Genomic DNA, 25508 nt, shown 5'->3' with positions numbered 1-25508 from the left:
TTTTCTATTTTGTTGTGGATTCTTCAGCTGTTCCAGTTATTGAGTCCACCCCCATATTGTTCACCATCAAGCCAACAGCGAAGAAAGTGACTAACTTTGGTTAGTTTGCCGTTTCTCATGCAGTTGCAGTCTCAGGCTAATCACAACACAAAGATAATGAGAGCTCACCTCTCAAAGACGTGAAGTTGAGCTGCACAGACACTCCTGCCTGTCGGTTGGTGTTTCCTGTGCTGACCCTGACGATGACGGAGTCGCAGTGGCTGATATTTATGGCTGCAGCTGTGGGGACTCCTCCAGCGCTGGAACCATCGCTGCCCGCCTCTCCGCCACTGCCATTGTTAATGGCAACAGTGATGGCAAGACTATCATCAAGTCCAGAAATTGGAATCTGGGTGCCGTTTTCTGTGCGGAACTCCATGGATGCCACCTCTGTGGAGACGGTGTAGTTGGCCACATAGTTGAAAGGGAAGGGGTTGGACTCAACCTGGAGGGATATTTCATAAAATCAGGTGCAGTATGAAGAAAATTCAATCCAACATAATCTGGAAAAGGCTACAAGCTGTGAACAAAAGCAACACAACCACTTCAGACAAGTTATTTGTTTGAGTGTGTGCTCATTAGAGACTTTGAAAACAGGGGCTTTCATGCTGCCAAACTCTCTGACAATGATCTGAAGAAAAAGTTCAAAAGGAGATTTCACATCTTCCAGGATGTTACAGGTTTACTGGTGATACCTGAAAGAGGAGCTGCATGATGCTGTTTCCTGCTGCAGCTCTGCCAAGACTGCTGTTGAAAGCTCGAGGGATGGAGAATCGCTGGCATTCTGAAAGGAAAGGAGAGGAGAGAGAGCCTGATCTCAACCGTCATATTTATTTGCAATCCCGTTAATTATAAACAACTTCCTTGAGATTGACATAAACATGACTCATCAGCTTGTAAGTCGCCAGATACATGGGACTACCTGGTCTGTTGTTGCCATGGTAACAGAGCAGGCTCTGGGGGTCTGCCAGCTTTCCTGTTGCAGCAATCTCAGCTCCTCTCAGCACAAGCGGCTCCTCGTTGAGGACGCGGGCGTGCATGAGGATCAACATGAGGACGGAGGACAGGCTGTAAGCCTTGGCTGCCACTCTCAGAGGGTGTGGCTCCAGGGAGGAGGGAGAGGGGTCTAACAGGAGTCCTCCTGAGAACAAGGAGGGTGATGGCGAATCCACGTAGGCGGCCTGGAGGTAGGACTGGGACGCCGACTGGCTGACCTGATGGATCAGATCCCCTGGTGGTTGGATAGAGGTGGAAATGAGGATTAATTGAACTTCACATGTAGTTTACTTTGCCAACTTCTAATTTTCCAAATAATGGACAGGAGGAAGAATTCCTTGTGTTACTAATTTTTGAACAAAAAAAATTCTCATGTTACTAATTTTTTAACAACAACAAAAAAGCGCGGACAAAATTACAAAATAATGCATGTTTACTTCCAGTACTTTTATGCTAATATTAGTTGGTTCCTCATAAGATAACCATTGGGTAGCGTACTGGTTCTCTCGTCTATCGCTGTAGAAGAGGGTGCAGCGAGATGACATACTTAAGAGCATCAGGCAAAGAAACGGATACAAATGAAAGAAAACAAAAACAAGGTGGATATAAAGCTTGTAGACAGACAATAGAAATGGGGAGTTTTGAAAAACAAAAATTACAGCTGTGTGCTCTTGGAAGACCACCAACCATGAGCCCTGACCATTAAAAGACTGATGTACCTCATCGTTTATTAGCTGAATCTGTTTCCATTCTATTTATTCAAATTTCAATTTCATTGAAAAACAAACTTCTCTCCATCAACCAAATGTATAAACTTTTTTTCTAATTTCTAGAGATTTATTTGAGATTTTTCCACCAAGGTTTATTCTAGTGCAAAATGAAAATGCACGTCAAAAGAGAAATGCATCCATTTTCTCCAAGTTGAAAACATGGACTCACACCCATGCTGATATTCACACACTCTTACCCATGATATTCAGGATGTTGTCAGCTATCTCTGTCGGCGTGACCGTGCCCTGCTTGGTGTCCGTCTGCAGGATCTCCAACATGGATTCCAGTTTGTTCAGAGTGCTGTTCTGACACTCCTCACAAATGAACTCTCGACTCACCGCCTGAAAACACACACACACACACACGATTGAATACTGTGTGTTTTCTTAAACTCCTTTCTTGTTCTGCTCCATCTCATCCTGCTCACCGTGCACTGCGCCAGGGCAGCAGAGGTCTGTTGAATGTCACTAACAGTAGTTAGGTCCAGAGCGGTCAGAGCTCTGGTGATGTTACTGCGGACTTTGCCTCGGTATTCACGCTCGGCCATGTAAACATGTGCCCAGTCTCTGGTCTGCTCATACTGGAAGACGGTGAATACAGGTATAAATATACTTAAGTCAGCTGGTGGACAGATGGATGCAGTACATCAGTATTTTCATGGCGAGGCCTCTCCTACCTCATTTAGGACTGTAATCAGAGCCAGTGATAACTCTCGGACCCTCTGAGAGTCTCCCTGTTCCAGCAGCTTTTTGAGTTTAGTGTCTGTTAGCTCAGCCAGCCAATGAGGAAGGCTACTGTACTCAGGGGGCGGATCTGGAAGCACGACCTCCATGGACCTGGGTGCAAACACAGCAATGTCAACTGGGGAGCGTAAAAGTTCCAAACTCTGAGGAGGGAAAACACAAATAAAACCGCCTGCTCATCTCAGACTATACCGGTAGAAGAATGTGGGAAGTTTTAGGAGCTCTGAGAAGTAGAGTTGATGTCTCTGACATGGTGAAATTTCAACTACTTCACTCTTAAGCACAGATGAGGGCGGTCAAATGATATGACTCACAATTCTCACCTTTGTCACATAGCTTTTTTTGTGTGTTTGCCTTCTTGCTAGTTAATTAAAGTTACTTAATTGTCAAGACTGTATCTGACGGACATCAGATGAAATCCTGACTTCCTGAGCTACATTTAGTTTACATAAGGGATGTGATTGTTTGCCACATTTCTGTGTCCTGACTGGAGAAACAGATCAGGTATTCCTGGGTTCTTTTGTGAACGCTTTCAGCTTAACTGGCGAATGAATCATTTTATAAACGCTGCTGTGACACTGTAGTTACTTGTTGAGCGCAGTGACGGCTGCTCCCTGGTGGTCCTCCACTGTGATGGATACGGCAACACGGTGTCGGGCTGAGCCGAAGCCTGGGGGCAGGAAGGCAGAGTGCTCTGGACTGCTACCTTTGTACACACAGAAGTCCTCGCAGTAGTCCTCTCTGCAGCGCGTCACCAACAAACTGTAGAGTAACGGTGTCTCAGAGACGCCCAGATCACTGTAGCCTGGAGATATGGAGACACAAATAACGATATGAAGAAAAAGGCAACTCACGTGTGTGTGAGAAGGTGATCACACCCTGCACCGTCATACCTGAGCAGTTGAAGTGTACTCTGTCCAGCAGCGAGCGTATCCGCCAGCCTACACCATCTACATCATCATAGTCCAGCCCTGCCTCCCCTCCCGCTCTCAGGTGACATTCTCCTCCAGCCGGGGGCATATTGTGATGCAGCGTGATGGATGCGGCGCCCTCGCCATCCAGGCTGCCATCGGTCACGTGGAGGGTGAAGATATAGGAGTCTCCGAGGTGCAGGACCCCCTGCCGCAGCACCAGATTCATGCCGTCACTCCCTGTGGTGGTCGAGGAGGAGTCCAGGACCAGAGTCTCATTCTGAAGTGTCATGGCACTCCAGCGCTGACAGGCAAAGAGAAACATTTTATAGCCAGGCTACGATTTGGATTTGATCAAAATCACAACATCATCAGCCTCTACATCATGATGCTTCCAAGTCCTAACAGAAACGTGTCGCATGTTGCCGGACCAGCAGAGATGCGAAGTACTTAAGCAGATTTTTCAGTACTTCACTTGATATATTTTTTCCTGGCAACCTTTAGCTTGTACTCCCTACATTTTAACACAAAGTGCCTGGACTTTCTACTCCTTACATTTGAAAAATAAACCTTTAAAATTCAATTTAGTTTTGATGCACACTCACTCTTCTACAAGCCAACACTTCAGGCGGAGCAGAAAATAACTCACTACCTTTTACTTCAGAGTGCATTCAGAGCCTATACTTTCTTACTTTGACTTGAGTACATTGGTTGAACGAGTACTTCTACTTTTACCAGAATGTGAGTACTTTAACCACCTCTGCTGACCATATCAATATTCTCATACTTGCATTAAAATGAAGAGAGAGGACTGCTGTTGCTGCAACTGACGCAGTTTTGAAATCTTAACATCAGATTCCATCCAAACAAACGTGAAAATTTCCCAAAATGCATTTTTATTTTCTAAATTTCAAAAATGGTACCATATTCCTTTGTCTAATTTGTATTTCTTACAATCCTCTTTGATATTATGTGCAAAATACTTCATTTCTGAGGAACCATTTCTTTTGCCAAGTAAATAAATCTTTACTTTGACCGCCTCCAAACTTGCCTCACGAGGTAACAAGGAAATTGTTGTATTGTGGTAATAATTGTATCTTTTCAAGCTAGGGCCCCTCTGATGTAAGCTACGTGCCTCCATATGTCATTCACAGTCAGCAAGTGCAGCACCTGCGGTTTAAGGTTTAATATCTGAAGTGTTTAGCGTGAGCAAGGACATATTTTGGCTCCACTTGTACGATGATCTCACTCTCATCATAAGTCTGCCTCAGTGAGGGTCTGGAAGTGTTCACTTCGCTGGTCCCTCAGTGGTGCAGGGACCTGACTTTAAGGGGTTGTGCGCTTGTGTCACTGGCTGAGTTTGAGTTTGCGTTTACCCCACGGTGAAATCCCTGGCAGTTGGTGCAGGTTCCTCTGAGGTAGACGTAGGAGTTCTGGTTGATCTCATAGATGGACTGGGCCTTACAGGACACACACTCCAGATAGACCATGGGAATATGGCCGCTCTGGACAAGCACCTGTCACACACATAATCATAAAATGTCAAACAACATGGGCACAAAAAAAAGACGACATATCAACCACCTAAACCACTGTCCTTCTCTGTGTCAGTACCAGCTGCTTTGTGCCGCCACGTCGTTAGATCTCTAGTTGTGCTAGTAATCTGTAACAGGGTTAACTTGTTTTGTTGGCAGCAGCTTCAGTCCATACTGATAGAAATGTACTGCAGATCAATTAACCAGAAATGACAAAAAAAATATCTTGGGATAAAATATAAATATAGAATAGAATATAATGCAGAAACACAGAAGTACATTCATTAACATTTAATTAGGCTCCTTTATTTCTCTGAAATATCAAATATTCATCATAGAACACATTAATATTGTTCAGATTTAATTGACAGTGACAGGGGAATGTAAGGAGGCAACTAGAGCTGAGCAATGAATCCAAATTTGATCAAAACTGCAGAATGTACGTGAAAATATGATTCTAAATGGAACACTGCTGCAAAGATATACCATGATTCAAATCCTGCACACGCACACAGACACAGACACAGACACACACAGACACACAGACACACAGACACACAGACACACACACACACACACACACACTCTCTGACTGCACTGACCACCTGGCCCATATCAGTGGAACTGAGCTTTAGTCAATGTTATAACTTAACCTTGTGTTTTCATTGAAAAACACAGAGAGACACTCACAGTTTGTGTTTTGGACTCCGGGGCCATGCCATCTTTGCTGATGGTCAGTTTAAAAGTGTATTCTACGCCGGCCTCCAGTTCAGAACCAGAGATTCCAAGCACCGGTCCGCTGGAGCCCAGACCAAAGTTCAGACTGGAGCAATGCTCAGGACCCTGCAAGGGACAGACAAAACAAGCACATGAATATGTGGATGATGAAAATGGTTCCATAAAATGGTTTGTAGAACAGTATTTTCAGACTTAAGGTGACAAACATATGGATAGAGAGCACAAATCAGACTGAATTTGGTTTTTGTAATAGTGATGCAGAAAAATATATTGAAATGAAAGCACGCTCTCCCAGGAATACAGTAACTGACGTGGGCGTCGCATTGCTTTGCTTTGCATTGCATCTCTATTGATGCATATGCATGTTTGGGAAGAAAACTAAAACATTAGCGACATTGGTACATCCCTTCTTGTGTTTTGTCATCAATCTGACGCTTAATATCTGCATCAATATTTGAAATTGAGACAATGAAGGAAGATTTTCCCACTCAAGATCGTTAACAAATTGATTTCGAAGTGCTTGAAAAGAGGATTGTAATGGGGGGATCTTTAAAGCAGTACAGTGTCATACTGTAGGGTTTAGTGAACGTTGTGTGTGGGGTTGATGATGGAAGGAATCAGTTGTATCAATGGGAACCTAACCTGTGTGGATGGTGGAGAAAATTTAAAATTAAATCTGAACCAAATCCAAATTTAATGTGTAAGTGATTTTTTTTAATTATATTTTTCCTACGTGTGCCTGCAACCTTTGTCATATCCCTTAACTTATAAATATTGCTTGCAAAATATTTTTGAGACAAGCAGCCAGAAGATCCAGGAGGGTTAAAAAGAATTGCAGGTAAAAGTGCACACATAGTAGGGAACCTTCTAAAAGCCTTTTGTTTGTAAAAAAAATTGTAGAACCTTCTACTAAAAACTCACAGATGTTGCCATATTTGATGTAATCAACGCTCCCAGGCTCCACTTCAACAAAACTCACCAATGCTATCATTGTGCAACAGTAAATACTTTCTTTTTTCCTTTCAAACCAACACATTATCTCCTACAACGATTTGTGCCCAAGGTCAAGATATTGGAGGACATCTGATCAGCTGTGTTGCTGTTGGCTGCACCTCCACCTCTTTTTTTGAACTGCCAGTGCAAAGATGGTTTAGTCTTAGTGGTCAAACTCCGAGTGCCCTTCTTCCTAATTGTTTTGCCCGTTTACAGTAAATGTTAGGGTGGGGAGCTAAGCACCAGCTGTGGAATGCTGAGTTTATCTCTAAACTGTTACATAACCCATTAAATGCATGTCTATCTCACACAAACACACACACACACACACACGCGCACACACACGCACACGCACACACACGCACACACGTGCGCGCGAGCACAGGTCACACCCATCCCATTAGGTCTTATATTGTGGTCTTTTGCTGCACAGAAAGAATGTGCTCACACCCTGCCAAGGAAGTGCTGATAGTGAAGAAAAAAAAACGACATGACTTTTCACTCAAACGCTCATGGGCATACACTCGACATACGAACAGGACCACTCAAACACTCTGATCTGTGGATCCTCCTGACAGTTACAGGACCAGATGACAATTACATAATGGTTCCGCTGATGAATAAGGACCGCCCACCTTAAAATTTGTCTTGCGAACAATCAAAAAGCACCAATGATTTGCTTTAGAGTGGACTTTGGTTTGACAATTCAACACTTTCTATTTTTACTAGATTCAAGCCAGATACGCAGAATAGTCAAAGAGAAACTGTTTAACAGTCTGGAATTCTACAACAGATCTGAGTGAACCTTGTATTTCATTGTTGGCTTCATAATCAGTCACAGCTACAGCTGTTCCTCTGTGTATGACTGCAATGAAACATTTACGACATCAATATAAACACATCAAAAGTTAAAATAGGGGGTGAAAAAGTTAGAGAGAGAGAGAGTTTGATCGATTTTACATTATTATATTCAAATACAATATTTATAAATAAATAATTACAATTTTTGTAACTTTATCAATCAGTGAGAAAAAGACTATTTGCATAGCAGCATGGCCAGTCATGTATTTTCAAAACAGAATCTAATTAATTATGTTTGGTAATTTATTAATCTTAACTTATCAAACCTAATGTTTTTGGCCGGGACAAACACTTCAAATAATCCAATTCAAATGCATTTTAGTGACTGTGTAAATAAATAAATTGATTAAGTTAAGCTTAGAATTTTCGGCAGGCTTCACACCACCTACGTGTGCTGCTGCCCTCTGCTGGTTATTAGCAGCTCTCCATTTACAAGCTAAGTTCTCACATTGGGACTGCAGTGGTTAGAACTGTCGCCTCACAGCAAGAACGTTCCAGGTTCAAGCCCTGGCTTGGACACATGGGTTCTCTCCAGGTACTCCAGCTTCCTCCCACAGTCCAAAGACATCAAGAGAGGACGAGGCTGATTGATACTCTAAATTGACTGTAGGTGTGACTGTGAGTGTGAATGGTTGTCTGTCTCTATGTGTTGGTCCTGCAATAGACAAGGGTGAACCCTGCCTGCTGGGATAGGCTCCACCCCACCCCCACCCCCGTCGCAGGGCCTGGACCCTTTAAAGGATAAGCGGTAGAAAATGGATGGATAGATGGTTGGTTCACACAACGGGTCGAGGAGCAAAGGTTGAATGGGTGTCAACTTGAAAAAAGTCAGTGATAAAAAATCTTTCACCAATTCTAGTAGTAGCTAAAAAAAAAAAAAAAGCAACTCAAATAGAAAAGATTAACTCTACCTATTAATAGTTAATCAATGGCGACTTGACCTGCTACAATTTGCACACAGATAGCAACTCTCTAACAAACAAAATAATCCACATTCCTGGTGAGAGCAGTTAGTGGTCTGCAGGGCTGCCGCCACCAGCCATGTGGTAAACTAACTGACTAGCCAGCCGCAGGTCCACGAGATGTTGGAGCAACCCATCTGATTGGGGGTTACACAGTCCCAAACTTGTCAGAGGGCTTTTGTAAAACAGCTGTGATGATACCGAGCCTTGTCAAGCCATAATTTCACTTGTAATGTCTTCCTGTGTTTGCCATATAGGACACAACAGCTTGCGGACTTTTTTCTATTCAGGCATTATTTTTGATGGTATCAGATGTGACTTAAAACTGAGCATTACTGTGCTGATTGCTTTCACTGACCTGGACAATACAGGGGAATTATACTGTAAAAACTGAGCAGTGAATTTTGATTTTGTTATGTATTTTGTTCCCAAAACTAAAATCCCCACTCTGTTTCAACTTTAAGACAGCATTAATTCCTGCAGAGCAACATCTTACGTGCCCTTACCTTTGAAGTGCTGTGGCACTCCCAATGGTAGTGGAGGAGGGACTGACTGTCTGGATCCATGTTGGGGTCGTATGACTGCTCTGCACTGAGCTGCAGGTCCTGAGTCCTCGACCACACCCTGTAGGTGCCGCCTTCTATGATGGGCACCAACCTGACAGGAAAGTAGCGAGTTACATTTACATTCTGTTGTGCAAAACCAGTATGTGAACCTAAACTAGGCTGCAGTTAACTGGTCCACATTTGTAAGCTTGAGAATTGCCTGTAAATAATCAACTAATAGCAATTAAGAGTCAAAAATATTGTCTGCTGACCTGGCAGCCATGATGCTTAGCACCAGACAGGCAGCCTTCCGTAGCGGCACACCTTCATACGACAGAGAAAACACCAGGGTGTAGTTCCCAGCTGCCAGAGCCATCTTAGGCAGCGACAGCTGTAGCCGCCTCACATCCACTTCTCCTGGGAGGCGAATGACTTTAACAGACGATGGCTGAGAGGGATGATTTGCAGCCACGGAGGGAGTGAGCTGGTCATTCTCACAGGATGGCGTTGAGAGTATTTGCCAGAGGTACTGAGCTCCATAGCGTACACAGCCTTTCAGGTCAACACTGGCCTCAACCAAGGTGGGCTGGGAGCGCCAGATGGAGAGGCGGGGGGCTTGAAGCACCTGCACCTCTGGCTCCTCACACTCCAACACACTGATGTTTACCTCTACCTGCGCCAACACCCAGCTCACAAGGTTACTGCAGTTCGCCTTACAGAGAGGAAAACAAACGTGTGAGAGGATCAGAAGCTTCCACATGTAGCTTGTATCAGCTCATATATTTAATATCTATAAATAAAAGTAAAATAGTTCAAAGAGACATACTTGGACTAGGTAGTGTCCTGGGTTTCTGTACACGTAACCAACAGTGGTGGTGTTGGTGTGAACTGGAGTTGAACCATCACCAAAATCCCATAAGCACTCTACAGCATTCGACCTGGGTGTGACAGAGGCCACCAGGAACACGGTCTTATTGATAAATGTGTCCCGAGGCGTTGCATACAGGACGGCAGATGTTAGCAGGTTCTGCACCAGGATGTGCTTGGTGATATTCTGATCATGCAGTGCATTGAAGGCCCTCAGGTAAATGGTCAATAAACCTGCTTCCTCTGGCGTGTAGGACACCTGCGGACACGCACAGACATCATCACTTAAGCAGCCTCACAGTTGCAGTGTGCAGCATTACATTAATATTTATAATGATGAGGGCAACATATTTCAAGAGCTGACCTCTTTGCCCATGTGAGATATCTTGTGGAGGTGGTGCAGGTCAAAAGTCCACAGGAAACGAACAGGTTTGCCCATCAGGATGTTGGCCACGAACGATCTCTTCACTCCTACAGGGATCGCCGCACTGCTTCCTGTGATAGTGAGTCCGCGTACCGGCTCCATCACTTCAACTTGCAAGTGTCGTCTCTTGGAACTGACCTGGATGACACATTGAATTACACTAGGGTTAGGTTAACCCTAACCTGGGCAGTCACTGTACATAACTATAACACAATTCAAATACTTTGTGCTCAATCACCAAAACAATCAAACCAACAACATTACCAAAGACCCATATACATCAATTTTCACTTGAAAAAGGAGTCCATACTGTTGTTGGACTGCCAAGGTAAATTCATTAATCTACCCTTAGACGCTGCGAATGATACTTGTGAGATGTGAACACTGTTTCGCTCCACAGTGAGTGATAGTAGTTGTTTGAAAAGTATCATTCATCTTCTCAAGGCTACATGCTCGGGTGTGTGTGTTGTGCCTGACCTTTGACCTTACCTGGTTGAGAGCTGTGAGATTCACCATGTATGTGTCCACCCTGGTGAATATGTGGACGTAGGTTTGATTGGGTTGAGGGTGAACTGTGGCATCTCCGCTGATGCTGAGGATCAGACGAACATCTGAGCCCGCTGCCATAGAAATGGTGAACTCCACTTTTTCTCCGACGACTGCAATCTTCTTGCTGGCCTTCAGCTCCAAGCCCTGAATTTTGTCTTGGACAAAGAACTTCCTTGAAATCACTTGTCCACTGACATCATTGGTGGCATTCAAAGAAACAATGGTGGTCTTGGCCTCTTGGAATATCAGAGATGTTTTCTGCCCTGTTTCTGTTCTTCCGTCAAAAAGCCATGTCCACGTCACGTTGGTTCCCGTCAGTAGTTCCCCCTGGAGAGACACGCTGACACCTGTTGCTACGTAATCCTGCTCTGTCACATTGGTGATCTGTAGCCCAGAAATGACCTCCTGAACACTGACCACCTCTGTCACAAGCTCTGAGCTGACTTGATTGAAGACCTTCACTGTAACTACTTTTAGGCCTGGAGTGAGGAAGGTGTGTGTCCTCCAGGGTGTCTTCCACTGCAAAGCCTCTCCACTCACAGACCAGTGGTAGTGCAGGTCCGAGCCCTCCTTACTCAACACTGTCAGGTTAATCGGAGTATTGACAGCAACAGGGTTTTTGCTGATATGCAGGTGCACCCCTCCTGCTGGTTCCAGGAAGTGGATGGTTCTGTTGACCAACAGCTGGCCCAGGAGGTTAGCTGCCCGAAGAAAGATGTCACATGGACCTGGTGTCGGGTAATTAACCTCCACAGTCTTGGCACTTACGTTGAAGCTTGAGCTGGCGGGATCCATCTCCCTGATGAGGTTCCAGGTAAAAGTCATATTAGTTCCTTCTCTTAAACCTGCATGAAGGTGAAGAACACGGTTTGTTGCAAAGCAGCAACCATCCAATCCTGAACCACCACCACCTTCTCCAGTCGTTTCCTCCTCTGTCAGAATCTGCAGCCCCTCCAGCTCACGTTGAACAAACAGGAAGATGCTCGCTTGTGTTGTTCCCACATCATTTTCTGCTGTCACAATGATGTTGAAAGTACCAACGGAGCGGAAGGTGTAGAACATGGTGTGCGTCCCTGGGATTGAAGTGCAGCGATCACACAAGATCCAAGAAAAACGGACAGCATCTCCCTGATCCATGTTGGCCTCAAAGTGGACTGAGGCATTAAGCGGGACGTTGATCAGGCTAGCGTTGACGGTTAACCCCCGGACTGGTGCCAGCACAGCAACAGGTAAGAAAGTCTGATTCCTGCTGACTGTGTTAGCTGCGGTCAATGTAATATTGTAGTTCCCAGAGGAGTTGTAAGTGTGGAGGATATTCTGGCCAGTGAGCAGGTTCCCATCTCCAAAGTCCCAGATATAAGTGACATTAGAGACCCCAAAAGGGGCTGTAAAAGAATATGGTGCCCTTACTGTCAGGTTATTGTACTTTGTGCCATTGTGTTGAATAAAAATTGGTCCTACAGGTGTTTGAACCTCAATCAGAACACTGGTATTGATTGTGGAGATGTTATTGAAGGCAGTCACTGTCACCATGTAGCGACCTGGATTTTTATATATTGTTATTATATTCCCAGAACCAGGGCCAAGCCAAGGGTCTTCCTCTCTCCCAAAGTCCCACTTGTAACTGTAGTTAAATTCTGGTTCAGCTCTGACCTGGAATCGAACCTCCTCACCGATGGCATAATGTGTTTTCTCCAGAGTGAGGTTGATGTTGCTGAGGGCTGGCTGCACACAGACCCAGCTAAAGAAGTTGGCCTTGTTGATTCCACTGGAGAGAAGTAGCGAGAGGTGATAGTTCCCACTTGTCCCGTAAGTATGTGACACTCTGGGGTTGCCATAGTGTGTCTCATTAGGACTTTGGTCCCCGAAGCTCCATTCATAAAGATGAGCCGATGCATTACCAGACACCCAGGCATGAAAGGTGACGGCTGTCCTTTCTTGGACACACCCAGACGGCTCCATCCTCACCACTTGGAAGACAAACACCTGCACTGTTAAGATTGTCCAGCCCGAGCTCACAGCATTTGAGGCAGTCACGTTCACTGTGTAGTTGCCATCTTTCACATAGTTGTGAGACAAGTAAGGCTCAGATTTGGTGTAGATACTCCCATCACCCATAGAGAAGGTCCAGGTGATGTTATTCCCTGAAGCAAGGCGTGCCTGCACCGTAGTAGGACTGTGGAGTTCAGTAGGAGAGGAACTCTCAGCTACTAAATCCTCAATCTCCTCATATACGAACATACTTGCACAAGCCTCCATAGAACTGATGGTGTTGTTAACCGACACACACACATTGAAGGCACCACTGTGTGCAAAGGTGTGCGCGACTCGTCGACCTTGCTGGGGCAGGGAATCATCTCCGAAGAACCAGTCATAGTGAATGCCATAGGGTGAAGGCAAAGGGTGAGCCTCAAACTCAGCAGATTTGCCAGCTAGGAGAAGTCGGGGCTCCGTCTGTATGTCGACACGAGTGAGGATGCTGTAGACGCTCATGTTGATGCTCTGACTGATGTTTTCATAACGATTGGACACTGACACCCGCGCAGTGTATATTCCTGAAGAGAAACAGGGGGAAAAGGAGAGAGGAAAAGAGGCTTAATCAGATTTCCTTGCATGCTCTAGTTATTACGTGAGTACAACTATGGGAAAAGGGTCACCTGGTTGAGAGTAGATATAGGTGATGTTGTTGCTCAGAAGGACCTGATTGAGGGAGTCAGGGCAAAGGAGGGAGGAGGAATAGGGAGGTTTGAATTCAAACTCCTTGTATCCCCCGTCAGCAAAAGACCATCTAAAATGGAGACAACAATTAAAAAAAAGAAAACTACATGAATAGATGCATTGATAACCATTAGCACACACACACACACACACACACACACACACACACACACACACACACACACACACACACACACACACACACACACACACACACACACACACACACACACACACACACAAGCCGGAATCTTCTCTGACGAGAGGCAATGGAGGGTTTGGATGGGGAGAAGTGGAAACTCCAAACTAAAGAAATCTCACTGCGCCAAGAATGGTGTGAGTGGAGGGAGAGTAAGTGAGCGAGTGTGCCACAGTTGAGAGGGTGGGAATGGGAGAGAGAGGGAGGGAGGGGAACGAGAAAAAGAAAAAAAGTACAGGGGAAATGGCAGTGCAGAGGGGAAAATTCTTGTCAGCAATCCGCTCTAACCACATGGTTATAAATCTGAGGCTATTATGGTGCATAGGAAGGCGAAGAGAGAGAAAAGAGCAACGAGAAAGACAGACAGAGGAGAAGAAAGGAGCAGTCAAACATAAACAGATGCAGCTTCCAAAATAAAAACACACATTTGCTATCCATCTAGCCGTTGGTCTGTCTGCTTGTACCTGAAGGTGGCCGTCACTGACATGTCCACCAGCACAGATGCACTGAGAGTCTGATTGGAGCCCTGAGGGACCACATCTGGAACCCCCTTCACAGTGAGGTTGGTCATGGGCTGCAGCCGGTCCACGGTGACGTTGAAGTGCTCTGTGAGGGAGCTGATGTGGTTCATGGCTGTCACCTGGAGGACACGACACACATGGGCTGAAGGTCCCGCACAGTACCTAATATATCCTTGTTTTTGTTACACAGAGGGCCAATCATGATATTCATAAAGGAGTGATGGGATGATAAACTGAAAGCAGTGATTATTTTGATAAAAAAAACAATATAAAATCATTCTTTTTTCTGATCTGTTGAAATGTCAAAAAGTCCCCTGGGACATTGTATTGGATATCTTGTGGTTTTGGACTGCTGGTCAGACATTGCAACATGCTGCAGAAAACTTTGCAGGGCATTTTTCATAGTTTTCAGGCATTTGTTTAAAAGGTAATCGAGAAAATAACTAGCATATAAACGGAGTCAGAATAATTGTTAATGAAAGACTTTGGTTCACTGGCAGGTCTTCGAGTCTTTGGATGTTTTAACCTCTGTAAATGTACAGTAACCCAGAAGAATAAAAGAAACCCACTGTGAGCTTGTAGACGGCAGCGTGCTGGTAGATGACATTGAGGACGGTGTTGTAATAGGTGAAGTAGGGCTTGTCATCAACTGTCCATTTAAAAGTTGGATTGGAGCCTTCGCGCACCGATGCTGTGTAGCTCTGAGACAAGAACGCAGACATAAGTAGAAGAGTACAGAATTATGAGCTCAATTTTGAGAACAACTTACTAAAAGCAATCAAGTACAGTCAGGAACACACACACATAAACACACACACACTCACCACCACAGACTCCATCAGCACCCTGTGGGCAGGGTGTGGTTGCACCACCAGTCCTCTGAGGGGCTCCTCCAGGTGGACAAGCATAGTCAAGCTGGCTTCAGTCACATTGTTATGGGCCTCCAGCTCCACCTGCACTGGACTCTTCTGCTCCTCTGCCACCAGGATCAGATCCAGTACTGCATACAGGTTTGGCTCTGCCACCTCCATCCCTGCCCCTGAGTGAGGACCAGGCTGACAGACTGCCGAAAACTCTGAGGGGCACTCAGGGTGAAAGGTGGCGCTGTAGTTACTGCCGCGCTGAGACACCCTTGTTGTATAACGAGACTGGACGCGGAGTAGCAGCCGAGTACTGTTGGGCTGCAGGTAGAGGGTGCTGTTCAAGGGACGAGGGTAGACAATGGCTAAGCCCAGTGGAGGCACCACACGGAGTGGACACGATGCTGAGGCTGGGTATGATGGTTCAGCTGAGGTCACCTGGAGGTCATTAACCAAATCAAATTCTGTCTCGGTGGTCACACAACATAATAAGAGTACAGAACACATAACAAGTAAACCCTTCAAACCAGTGAAAGTTAATTGTTTCATCCCACATTAGTATTACAGAAGAAGAAATAAATCTTAGAGGACAAGCTCTGCATCTGTGGCCTCCACCACATGTTAACATCAGTCAGATGCATGCTGGGAAATGACATACAGCTTTGACGCCTTACCAGCAGGCTGTAGAGTCCGGGTTGGGGTAGACCGGCAGACAGCTGTGCTCCCTGCAGCTGGGTCTCACTGTGTCCCACATACAGCACTCTGATCGGGCACACCACCTCCTCAAGCCAGCCTCCCTCTCCATCATGCAGCAGCACATCCACGTCAAGTTCTGGGTCAGGAAGAGGGTTGGCGCTGTGGTCAGCCAGGCTGTCGGGGGACTGCCTGGTGTCGTTTATTGAGAACCACTCTGATTGGTTGAGGGCTAAAACAGGTTGTCGCCACTGTGAGGTTGGAGAGGACTGGCAGCGAAGAAGGGAGGCTGGCCCTGCGTCATGCTGGAGGGCAATGACGTCACCGGGGGAAACCAGAAGATCCTCCAGTTGGTCTTGTAGCTGAGAGGTAACAGCAGATTATGGACACAAGCCACATTGTGTGTGACCAACTTTAAGTGTACAAGCAAGTTCAAAAACATATATTGAACACATTGAAATTAAAACATTATTTTCTTCTTGTGTTACATTTTAAGAGCAAACGGCCTTAACGATCCAGTTTGACTGTAAGCACTCTCACATTCAAGCTGGAAGTAATCAACATTTTCTTCTGTGCTTATGTCACATCCAGGGTTAAACACTGACACCTCTAACCCTGAGCAAATAACACTCCCCTTACCAGAATGTTTGCAGCTGGTCCTGCTGGTAGTGTGAAGGCCACCTCGTTCTGTAGGGTGTACCGGGGTCTCAGAGCCCCAGGAGGGAGGCGCTGATCCTGGGTGCAGTTAGTACAAGATGCTGGCTGGCACGGACTAGAGAGGGCCAGGCACCGGCGCTGGAACTGACACCACTGCTCTAATCGGGGACAAGATGGCGGCTCACTGTCCCTGGAGTTATCGGGGACGCATACAGCCATGGGAGCACACACTGGACCTCCACAACCTGACACACAAGATGCATTTTTTTTTTAAAATTCAAAATGCAAAACAGGCAAAGGGAGTTTGTTTATGGATGAAAATCTGTGAACCAAGAGTTTATGTTGTAAAAATAGCTGTGAATTTAAAATTATTTGAATGAAAATGAGCTAGATGTAATACAATAATTTATTCTTACAGATAATGTTCAATGTCTAATCGCAAATCCAGCATTAAGCAATTACAGAACAGATAAATCTCCCTACATCTCTATTCTTGAATTTAACTGACATCTTTGCAGCTTAGTCTCAGAGAAATCTTATATTTGTTGCCAATGTTTAGGTCAGATTTGTGGATGTGCTATGGATCTAAAGTATAAATTATTTGTCAGCTGATATGTTATGTATTCTGATGTTTACTTTTGACTTTTCGCTTTTGTTTGTATTTACGGTGTCTTATATGTGACAAAGGGGAGTTTGTGATATCTAGGGATATCCATACATGCATATGAACACCAATAAAGGTTTGGTTAAAAAAACACACACACAAGAGGTGACACTTCAGGGGAGAAAGTACACCACCACATCAGCGTTGTGGTTTGCGACCTGTCACTTTCCATCTGAAAAGCATAACAGAGTAAATCTGCAGATAAAAGCAAGGGATTAAAGTGATGAATTCAGTGAAAAAAATGAGCCCTTGTGGATTGTGAAAGATTTGTGTGTGTTTTTTGTATTCGTAGAGGAGACATAATTATTGATGATACCCATCTTGGCGAGGAACAAAGCAGACTGGTGTTCTGTCTTGCATTATCCCATTAGTGCTCAAAAACTCCGAGTGAAAGCGGCACAAAAGCGCACCCCACTTTGTCTTTTAAAAGCTGCTCCCCTCTCTCTGGATTTCTATGTTTCACATCTTTTTCATGCACATCTACTCCACACATCTTTGCAGCTTAGTCTCAGCGAAGACGTACAAAAAACACTGAAAGAATCTCTCTATCTTTTGTGCCAAATAGTGATCTGGTTCTGGTTACAAGTGTCTAGTGATCTGAGACAAGGACAGAAGTATTCAGGAGGGGTCTTGATTGGTCTTGTTCCCTTCCTCTGCCCTATTTTCTTTCCAGGCTTCATGCTCACCTACCTAACAAGTTCCGACAAGGTTGGTCAATGAGTGTGCGTGGGGAGTTTGGGGCTCAGGTGGTTTAAATGTTTTTAACACCTGCTGATGCACATTAGGAATGTGTGGATGTTTTTTCTTGGAGAGCGTGTGTTTTAGTGTGTGACTCACTGGGCAACAGCAGGTGCAGGCCGGGATAATGACAGTGAGGTCTGTAGGTCTGGAATCGGATGGAGATTTGTGAACTGAGTTCCTGAGTGACAAACTCCAGGGAAGACAGACGACCTGCGTGAACAAAGCTCAGAGCAGGGAACAACAGCACCTGCACCGATGAGAGAAAAATAAATCAACAAGAAACCAAACAAGTTTTGAGAAGAGAAGGTTTGATAAGAAGATCATTCAATAAACAAGTTGAGATGCATTCTGACTTCGATTGTTCTCCTGGGAGTTTGTGGCGCAGAAAGCTGGGCAGAGGGGACACGATGCACAGGATTATAGGAAGGAAACACAGGAAGGCCCAGCATGTAGATCCCTGCATCTGGAACACGCACTACAGAGGGAGAAAAAAGAAAAAGTCACAGGTTACATACAGTAAATTGAGAAACACCGAGGAGTTAAAAGAGGGAGTGCTGTTGACAATGTCAGCGTAATTCATCTTATACAGAAAGAAGAAGTCAAGTCAGTTTTATTTATTTAGTGCCAAATCACAACAAAAGTTATCTCATGACACTCTACAAGTAGAGCAGGTCCAGTACCTCACTCCCTCTATGAATTTACACCCAACAATTCTCCATGAGCAGCACATCCTGCGACAGTGGCGACGAAAACCTTCCTTTTAACAGGCAGGAACGTCGAGCAGATCCAGGCTCAATAGGGACGGCCTTCTGCTTCGACCGATTGGGGGGGGGAAGAGAGCCAGAGAGCAGGGCAGAGACAGGGACAGATAATGGAGGAAGACAGATATACAGAAGGAAAGAGAGGGACACAGATAAAGAGAGAGAGAAAGGGATCCTCCTCCAGCAGCACCCGGGATCTGGGATGAGGGGAGCCCAAAGGCGCCGGAGAAGAAGAGGAGTTAGTAACACGTATGAGTGTGATTTATATATGACACATATAGGAGGACAGACAGGAAAGAGAGGAGGAGAGAGAAGCCCAGTACATCATGGGAGATCGCCCAGCAGTCTAAGCCTATAGCAGTATATCTTAGGGCCAGCCTAAGCCAGACCTAACTATAAGCCTGATCAAAAAGGAAGGTCTTAAGTCTGCTCTTAAAGGTAGAGAGGGGGTCTGCATCCCGGACCGAAACTGGGAGACGGTTCCAAAGGAGGGGAGCCTGATAGCTGAAAGTTCTGGCTCCATTCTACTTTTAGAGACTCTAGGAACCACCAGTAACCCTGCATCCTGGGAGCGAAGGGTTCTAGCTGGATAGCCCGGAAACCTTCTTGCTGTGAGGCGACAGTGCTAACCACTGCACCACCGTGTCACCCTAGAAAGGAATTAACTAAACTCTGATTTTCAGATGTGCATTTTGCAGAGGGTTGATTCATGTGGAGAAGTCAGAAGCTAATCCTTCCCCAAGTGAGGTGTTACATTATGACATCTGATCCCTTCAATGGAGAGAGAGGAGGGAAATTACTATTTTATCACTGTATTCTATTCAGTGACTCTGGCTCTGAACCTGTAGAAACTCTCCTGGCTGCATACAGGAGCCTGCAGTCGTACTTGAAAGTGATAAATGGTCACATGTTCCATGTTTTTCTTACATACAAACATTTGGTATACATTCAGTCAGCATCCAGTTATAAGCTCTGAGTTGTTAGAAATGTAATCCCCACCAGCTCCCTCCCGTCATGCCCCTGAGCGTTGCATTAGCAAAGTTGCACTACCAAATACAATTTACAGTTCATCCAATGAAGTCCCTATTTTTTTCACATAAGCATAAATCCAGTAACTGGGGATATACTGATTGCCCTTCTGGGGCCGGAATGGGATGGTTTTCAGCCTAAGCGGCCTGACTGGTAACCGGTCTATGATGTCACATCTTTCTGATTCCTAACTGGTCACTTGCCACACTGGGAATAGCTCAAAGTCTATGTTTGGTGGACGGCACTTCAATTTGCATGATGCAGAATGAGCGAGGCAGGAAAACTTCACAAAAATGGCAGAGCATTTATGGTCAGTTTTCAAAACGAAACACCATGCGCAGGCTCTCAACCGCAAGAACAGACCTGCAAAGTACACAATATAAACATGTATTCTACGTAAACATGATTAAAAAAAAGAAGCACAAATTATGAGAACGAGCAAATTAGCAGAATCTGAGCAAGTCAACAAATTGACAGTTTGAGATTGTAGCTGTGTGGAGGATCGACGGGGTTGGAGTTGCAGTTGGAACGCGGCGCAGCTGTACTTGGTGGAAATCAGGGGTCAGGCTTTCAATTTGTAAAAAGGCCAAATCATTCCGTAGGGGAGCCACATTGAAAAGCTAATCAGACACTTCAACTCCATCACTTTGTTGAGCCTGCCCAGTTAGAAGAAGCGAATGAAGGGAAAGCGGCCGAGGCTAGAATCAAGAGCTCTGAGCCAAGAACTAGCCTGCAGCCTCTACTATCCCTCACTGATGCCGCTGCACTGTTCCATCAGTAAGATATTCAGACTCACTTTCAGTAGAATTTCATTTGTAACTCTTTGCACCAGGAGAGCCCTTTATGAAAAGATCGAGTAAGCTCACGCAGTTCGCGGAACACGTTACTGTAGGAGTCATATTTTCAGTTCTTATGAAAATACAATTTTTCCATCGAGGAAAAGTTGATTTTTATGTTTGTGTTTTTTCATATTGTGCCATGCGTAGTTCTTTAACAGAAAACTAGAATCTGCAAAAATCTGTATTGGCATCTCACACTAACAAAAAACAAAAATCTGAATCAGCCAAGAAAAACGCAATTCTTGCCTCTCTACCAACGACACTTCTTTAGCATCACAGCTAGTCAAACAGTGACAATCAAGAAATCCTTTTATCACATGTAAAGTTTTTCTTCTAGAATTCTAGATGCGCAGGCGAAAGGGATGACAAATTGGAATACTGAAAATGAGGCGATATCAAATCTATTTTTCAAAAGAAAACCAAAAAAAAAAAAATCACAGAGACACTTTCTCATAATATTTTGAAATAATTACAGGAATGAAAATTATAGAGGAGAGTCTCCGGATGCAGAAGGAGCCATTTGTTTCAAAGCCAAGTGTATTCTAATTATAAATGTTGCTTCCGGGAGCCCGACTTGTGCCTGTGATTAGTCATGAAGAGGTTGTTCACTTGCTGCTTCTACGCTTGTTTGTGCTACAGGATAATTCACGTAATCATGATCAGTCAATCAACCAAACCTTCCTTTCATACAGCTTCTCCCCAGGTGCTTCACAGGTGAGTCAAAGGCCAGTGAGAATGTAAAAACAACTAAACATGATAGATTTCAAAGCTATAGCAACAGCAATCATGGTAAAATAGGCTGGGGGGATAAAAAACAGATGGAAAGTGGATAAAGGAAAAAAAAACATGTCGATAAATTTGAAATGCATTGCAACATATTTGAAAAAAAATGTGATGAAATGCATTATTCACATTAGGGGTGTAAAATACATAAGCATAATAATACATAATACAAAGCATACAAAATGGAAATAAACATTAAATATCCTGGATCCAATTCACGACGGTCGATTTTTTACATTTATCACAGTGACAAAGACATTTTTTTTTATATTTATCATAGTGACAGAGACATTTTTTATATTAATCACAGTGACTTGCTAAGAGCTGCACTTTGCAGCAACTCACAGCCTCATGCCGGAGGACCAGGGGGGGGGGGCTGCAGTGGTTCATCCCCATTAAGCATGTGAGACGTACAGAAAAAAAACGAAAACAAACAAAACAACGACAAAATGATGTGAGTCATCTCAAGCCTCCAAAACAGCTTTAATGTGTCTGGGCACAGATTCTACGAGTCCCTAGTCCTGTTCCTGTCATACATAGATTTCCCTCATTTAGTCCAGTAACGCTGGTGGTGCAGAGACCCGTCTAACGGTCCAAAATCTCCTCCGCGTGTTCAATTGGCCTAAAATACTGTGACCTAAAATCAGTAAAAAGAAGTTTAAAACTTAACATAGAAACTACCAGGCAACAAATGTAGGGATGTTCCAACAGATGTGATGGGTTCACTTCTTCTGATCCTAGTCAGCTCGCAGGTTCAAGATTTTTGAATCAATGGTCATAATTTCTTAGTTGTTTTTTTGTTTTTGTTTTTTTTAATGTTGGTATAGACGAGAAGGTGGAACGTTATAATAAAATTCAAGAGACACCCCAGAAATGTTGGATGTTGGTCTCTTGTTGCTGGGTATCAAGGGATCAAGGCCACTTTCTTTTTTAAAGCCTCTTGTTTATTTATTCCCCCTAATCTTGAGATTTAATTTGACATTCTTCTCTTTGTGTGCGTGTGTGTGTCAGTAATCCCGAGTGTGTGTTTATAAAGCCTACCTTGGGGGCGGTACTGGCAGACATAGGCCCGTTTGGCATTGCACGGGTGCGAACTGGTCTGAGCGCGCTGATCAAGTGACACGCACATGTTTCCACGGGAGATTGGCGAGCGAGGGGGGAGACCCTCTTCGCCCTCTTGAGCGTCTGAACCGTTGACCCAACGCAGCTTCCCTGGAGAGTCAACATCACTCAGGCCCAGCCACACACCTCGTTCCCTGGAGCAGGACCAGACACGTGATACAGGTAAACACGGTATCCGTGGCAGTTCAGGTGTCAAAATTGGCTCTGGTATTTTTATATACTGTACATGACGTGATCCAAAAACATTCATGAAGTTATTAGTGATAACAAGACAGAGAGAAAGTATTTGTCCAAAATGTGAACACATCCAAACATTAGTGACCTGGAACTTAGGAGCTGACAATGAAATCAGTGAATTGCCAAGTTCATGCAATGATTTCAGGCCAGAAGGCATAAAACTGCGCTTTGATTGGGCCCCAGTGGGAATGTAAAATAGGTCCCAGTGATTACAGCACAGAAATTGGATTTTCACTCTTTGTCCCCTAATAAATTGCACATGTTCTCGAGGGTCCATTTTTCTTTCATGTGCTATTAACTGAAAAGAAAAGTGAGTCACCATCCTCAGGAAGACAGGAACAAATGTAAGCAGCCTTGACCATTTACCAAATCTGAGAATTCACCAAAATAAAAGTAATTTCCTTCTTGTTGTTTGTGTTTCTCTTTTTGTAACATATTGCAACATTAGCCAACTACATCTCAGACGTGCGAAAATGACATCTGAAAGAATGAAGGTTCAAAATAAAAGCTCAGGGAACAAGAGAAGGGGTCTTTGTGGCAAAAAAAAAAAAAAAGCGCTGATTAAAAAAGTTCCTTACGTAAGCAAGGGGCGGAGGAGACGAGAAGCTCCAGCTCCAGCAGGTTTTTCCTCTCATACACTTCAGTCTAGAGGGCACGCACGCACGCATGCACGCATACACCCACACACACACCCACACACTGAACTGTGTACTCCTCCTCCCAGGGTATTAAAGTTACAATGCAGCTGTGCTTTTACAGATGTGTGTTTTGTGACCTTCTTCAACCTAAACATCAAATACTGGGGGCCTTCGGACCAGCGCACAATCTTTTCATCAAAATAAAGAAAAATCCAGAATTCACATGAAGTCTATATGTGGTGCATCACAAACAGCGTGTGTGCAGTGGGTGATCCTAAGAGAAAATACACTGTACAGAATTATCAAGTGTTGTCTCCATATAATATGAAATGATCATTAGATTCTCAGACTGTGATACGAAGAGGAATCCCAGAAATGTTTTTTTTTGAATGAAACAAGTCAAAATATCTTTAAAAAAGGACTACTAATCATAACAGTAATTACTTTTGAATAAAAAATATACAATCCAATGCAAAATTGACAGTTTTTTTTGTGGGTTTTTTTTTTTTGTAATAATTTTGTGTTAGACGCTATGTAGTGACAATCATTTACGTCTTTCCTGCCCCTGCTAATGTTAGCGCACCTCAGATGGCATCTTTTAACCAAACACCAAGCCAGGGCTGAGAAAACACATCCGAAAAACTGAAGAAGTCAAGGTACATTATTCAAACATATAGATGTTGCGTGGCAGTATGGCAGAACATGCAATGTTACGCATGGCTGTGGCTGTGACAAAGCAGTAGAAGAAAACGAGCTGCTTCACACTGAAAAAACGGACAGGTCTAGAGGAATCCATTTATTCAGACAAGCTGTAATTGTTCCTGAGGAATATCAGTAAGGATGACGGTGGCAGAAACGGCCGGACTGACACGTAGCTGTGAGTTAGAGATTTGCTACATCAGACCTTACCCCCCAAAACATTTTCCACCCCCCATTTCGGAAAAAGACCCAAAAAAACCTGAATCAAGCGTAGACACTTTCGTAAAATATGTTTTTTTTTCTTCATATTTTGCAGTTTCCGTCAGCCTTTTCCAATATGACACAAAAATGTGCATCAAACTACACAGACGGAAGCCCGTCTACTCACATCTCAATGCATGCTAATCGAAGGCAAAGCCGGTACTAAAAGAAAAACATGTGGATAAGTGGATAGCTGGAAAAACACAGGACAAACCCATTACAACGCAGTGGGCTTCGGGGCATGTGGTTGATAAAAATAAAAAACATAAAAACTACTTACTCTCTCATGATTGCTGTTATCCAGAGATGGAAACTGGCAACATCTGTTTTGAATATTTGCTGACTGTCAGCATGTTTCTTTCGCTGTTGCTGGCCTTAATACGCTCTATCACGGTGAGAACGACTTTGTCATGCAAACGGGAATGACACATCGTGTAGCACAGCCGGAAGGTTATCTGTGACGTTCCGGACCACTTCCTGTTTCCCTCTACTGATGTTGTATGAACACGAGCACTCAGTTAAATCATGTTTCTACCTCAGCCGGACAAACGCTCAAACTAAGAAGTGCACAGCATGTAGAATTTGCTGTACAGTAAAGCACAAAGAGAATCATTTCTGCATTTAGGGAGAAACACTCACTGTGTGACTTTGGGCGCCAGCAGGTTACGCAGCTTGTCACCTCTGACGATTGCCAGATCCCCGCCGCGGTCCAAGCACTGCTGTCGAGCATCGGTCCAGCTCAACTCCCCTGGAACAATCTGGAAACTGTGTGAGGACTCGGCATGACACACCCCATCCCTCGGACAGTGAGGAGAAGCTGGCAAGGGATAGACATAAGATTTTCCAGATTGTTGCAACATCATGGAAAGAAATGTTCATTACTTTTTTTTGCAGAAAAGGCTTTTTTTTAAGCGCATTTTCATATGGATGGCACAACCAATTAAAACACGTTTAAAACTCTATGCTTTAAAAATGACTTGAATTTTTAAGTTCAAGGATACGCAATAATTTTAAGGGGCCTTTAAACAGCAAGTTAATATTTCGTTGCATTTTAGCATCAGAGCATCTGGTTAATGCTCACGAGGTCTTGTAGCAAGTAAACAAATGACATGCACATGTTGTTCATGTTTTGGACAGAAAATCTGCAAGGGA

At 44.2% G+C, this 25508-nt stretch overlaps 1 protein-coding gene across 1 annotated transcript in view; it reads right to left on the bottom strand.

Annotated features, from left to right (window-relative positions):
* The window catches only part of pkd1a (polycystic kidney disease 1a), a 74541-nt gene that overhangs the window by 18411 nt on the left and 30622 nt on the right, over nucleotides 1-25508 (bottom strand). The window contains exons 9-33 of the mRNA XM_086210971.1: nucleotides 24996-25173; nucleotides 22441-22655; nucleotides 18341-18462; nucleotides 18084-18234; nucleotides 16565-16827; nucleotides 15907-16287; nucleotides 15197-15670; nucleotides 14942-15073; nucleotides 14316-14491; nucleotides 13592-13722; nucleotides 10875-13489; nucleotides 10326-10523; nucleotides 9921-10220; nucleotides 9367-9806; nucleotides 9056-9206; nucleotides 5686-5838; nucleotides 4837-4977; nucleotides 3443-3764; nucleotides 3138-3354; nucleotides 2483-2642; nucleotides 2234-2386; nucleotides 2003-2147; nucleotides 962-1270; nucleotides 735-823; nucleotides 169-484 (exon numbers count right to left, since the gene is read on the bottom strand). Of these exons, the coding sequence (XP_086067097.1) occupies nucleotides 169-484; nucleotides 735-823; nucleotides 962-1270; nucleotides 2003-2147; nucleotides 2234-2386; nucleotides 2483-2642; nucleotides 3138-3354; nucleotides 3443-3764; nucleotides 4837-4977; nucleotides 5686-5838; nucleotides 9056-9206; nucleotides 9367-9806; nucleotides 9921-10220; nucleotides 10326-10523; nucleotides 10875-13489; nucleotides 13592-13722; nucleotides 14316-14491; nucleotides 14942-15073; nucleotides 15197-15670; nucleotides 15907-16287; nucleotides 16565-16827; nucleotides 18084-18234; nucleotides 18341-18462; nucleotides 22441-22655; nucleotides 24996-25173 (7932 nt within the window). The remainder of the gene's footprint in view (nucleotides 1-168; nucleotides 485-734; nucleotides 824-961; nucleotides 1271-2002; nucleotides 2148-2233; nucleotides 2387-2482; nucleotides 2643-3137; nucleotides 3355-3442; nucleotides 3765-4836; nucleotides 4978-5685; nucleotides 5839-9055; nucleotides 9207-9366; nucleotides 9807-9920; nucleotides 10221-10325; nucleotides 10524-10874; nucleotides 13490-13591; nucleotides 13723-14315; nucleotides 14492-14941; nucleotides 15074-15196; nucleotides 15671-15906; nucleotides 16288-16564; nucleotides 16828-18083; nucleotides 18235-18340; nucleotides 18463-22440; nucleotides 22656-24995; nucleotides 25174-25508) is intronic.

This window comes from Aulostomus chinensis, chromosome 8, assembly GCF_037954235.1.
Source record: "Aulostomus chinensis isolate RoL2024-O1b breed Wild chromosome 8, RoL_Achi_v1.0, whole genome shotgun sequence".
In the NCBI taxonomy this organism is placed as follows: domain Eukaryota; kingdom Metazoa; phylum Chordata; class Actinopteri; order Syngnathiformes; family Aulostomidae; genus Aulostomus; species Aulostomus chinensis.
Note: the sequence above shows the minus strand (reverse complement) of the source record. Positions and strands in the feature narration are given on the sequence as shown.